General features: G+C 34.2%; 1 protein-coding gene across 2 annotated transcripts; it reads right to left on the bottom strand.

Moving 5' to 3' along the window:
- Window positions 1-47: 47 nt before the first annotated feature.
- Window positions 48-1,858, bottom strand: LOC111786343 (DExH-box ATP-dependent RNA helicase DExH6-like). Of its 2 annotated transcripts, none has more exons than XR_002813776.1 (5): window positions 1,618-1,858; window positions 1,422-1,496; window positions 1,190-1,234; window positions 551-641; window positions 48-429 (listed from the first exon to the last, which is right to left on the bottom strand). XR_002813776.1 is itself a non-coding variant. In XM_023666646.1 (5 exons), exons 1-5 carry the CDS (start codon window positions 1,739-1,741, stop codon window positions 353-355), a joined length of 363 nt encoding a protein of 120 aa, XP_023522414.1. In that variant the 5' UTR covers window positions 1,742-1,858; the 3' UTR covers window positions 64-352. The 2 variants fall into 2 exon arrangements, 1 of the variants encoding a protein (XP_023522414.1); XM_023666646.1 differs by having other exon boundaries at window positions 64-429; window positions 1,667-1,858.
- Window positions 1,859-1,864: the final 6 nt, after the last annotated feature.

The raw sequence follows: 1,864 nt of genomic DNA, 5'->3' as shown, positions 1-1,864 counted from the left end.
CCATTACAAAAGAAGGGGGGAAAACATCAGCTAATATAATGCTTATGAAAGCAAAATTAACTAGAGGTTATATACATCTCCATAAGAAATTATTTCCATTGTACAAATTCTCGAAATAAGCTATAAAATAAGAAACTTTCACAATTCCAATCCAGCTGAACTCCAAACGAAAGGTACATACACGCATGCAGATCATACAAGCACCAAGAACAAAGTGATTAAATTGATAAAGTCCAATTCTATTTTCATCATAAACATCAGCTACTTCAAGATAATGACCAAAACAGATCCCCACTCCAAAGGATAATAAAGATCTATACAAGAAAGATAATTAGATATCATTTAGCATAAACTACCGGCAGAAGAATACCTTATATCCAATATCACTTCCAACATTTTCTCCTCTTTCATAGGAGATTCGCTCAGCAACTAAAACAAGGCAACAAATTCAAAGAAAATGGAAGTAAAATGACTAATAATAGTAAACTAAGTAAACATCATAATTTTAAAAAGAAAAGGATAGGCCGGAAAGGTAATAAATAGAACAAACCTGACATAGTGGATATTTGTCGAGGATGGGTACAGACTATCTTACATGCTTCTCCCTTACCCCACATATAATCCAAAAGAAACTGAGGGACCTATAACATATTTTACCAAAATAATTATATAGAATGCAACGATTTTTTTAAATTTATTTAACTTTCATATATATATGTAAGTACATGTAAAGAAAATTAAAGGTAAAAAAAAAAAAGATCTCTTAAGGAAGTAGTATAAATCAGAACATGAAAAATCATCAAGCTGGTGGTCATTCCATGAAAGAAAAACGACCTTGTGATGATTGTCATAATTTTCCTCTCACTATCCACATTCAAAATGCAAAGCAAAATCAGCAGGGTATATATGTGCCAGCTGCTAATTTGTGGAGGACCAAGTAATACTATAGAACACATGGATACCCAGATATGGTAACCCTAGCCAGGTGAATCTAAGAACCTTCATAAACGATTTGGATATGCAAAGCCCTAGTTCGCAAATGCTAAAACCCCAAATCAAGTTGTGAATATTCTTATTCGAACAAATTCATTGCATCCAAAACAAAGCATTAGGCAAGCAAGAAATGATGAATTCAGAGGGGAAATAAATAATTAGAAAAATTAGGAATCATTAAAGAGAGAAGAACAACCTGTGTTGTCTTTCCACACCCAGTCTCACCAGTTATGATAACGACCTGCTTAAAGCCAATGATTAAACAGCTATTGGGATAGAAATTGATGCATCAATTAAGACGAGGGAGTCAGAGACATCAACACTAGCTCTGAAAAACTATGTAAAACGTGCATAAAAATATTAGGTCTTTTAGGTGGTCGAAAGATGGTATGTAAATTTGAATACCAGGCAGAAGAAACGTAAGCAACCTGGTGAGATTTAACTTTTGAAGTAATGACATCTTGAAAGGATGCAATTGGAAGCTTAGATCTCTCTTCTGAGATCTACAAAACAAAATATACCAATAGTTCACTTTCAGTTACTTTGGTGATAAGATGATAAGCTTATAAACTTCAGGCGTATTTCCTATTCGATACAAACTAAGAGAAAGAGATATGAAGGTACAGCATAAAACCAGAAACTTCATCGCTTTTGTTCATGTACTCAAAGAAACCTTTTTCAGATTAGCGACACTCTTCACTCTATTAGTATACGATTCCCATTTCTTCATTATCTCTTCCTTGCTCATAGACGGCCTAAACAAAATGTCATCTTTCTTTCGCCTTTGTTTATCCGCCTTTTTTTTGTGCTCCCCAGTCGTTGCCTCGCCCGATTCTCCATCAACAGGAGGATACGTACTAAATAAATCGTC

The sequence above is a fragment of the Cucurbita pepo genome, unplaced genomic scaffold, assembly GCF_002806865.2.
Source record: "Cucurbita pepo subsp. pepo cultivar mu-cu-16 unplaced genomic scaffold, ASM280686v2 Cp4.1_scaffold001492, whole genome shotgun sequence".
In the NCBI taxonomy this organism is placed as follows: Eukaryota; Viridiplantae; Streptophyta; class Magnoliopsida; order Cucurbitales; family Cucurbitaceae; genus Cucurbita; species Cucurbita pepo.
The sequence above is the reverse complement of the archived record's forward strand: the minus strand, read 5'-3'. Positions and strand labels throughout refer to the sequence as shown.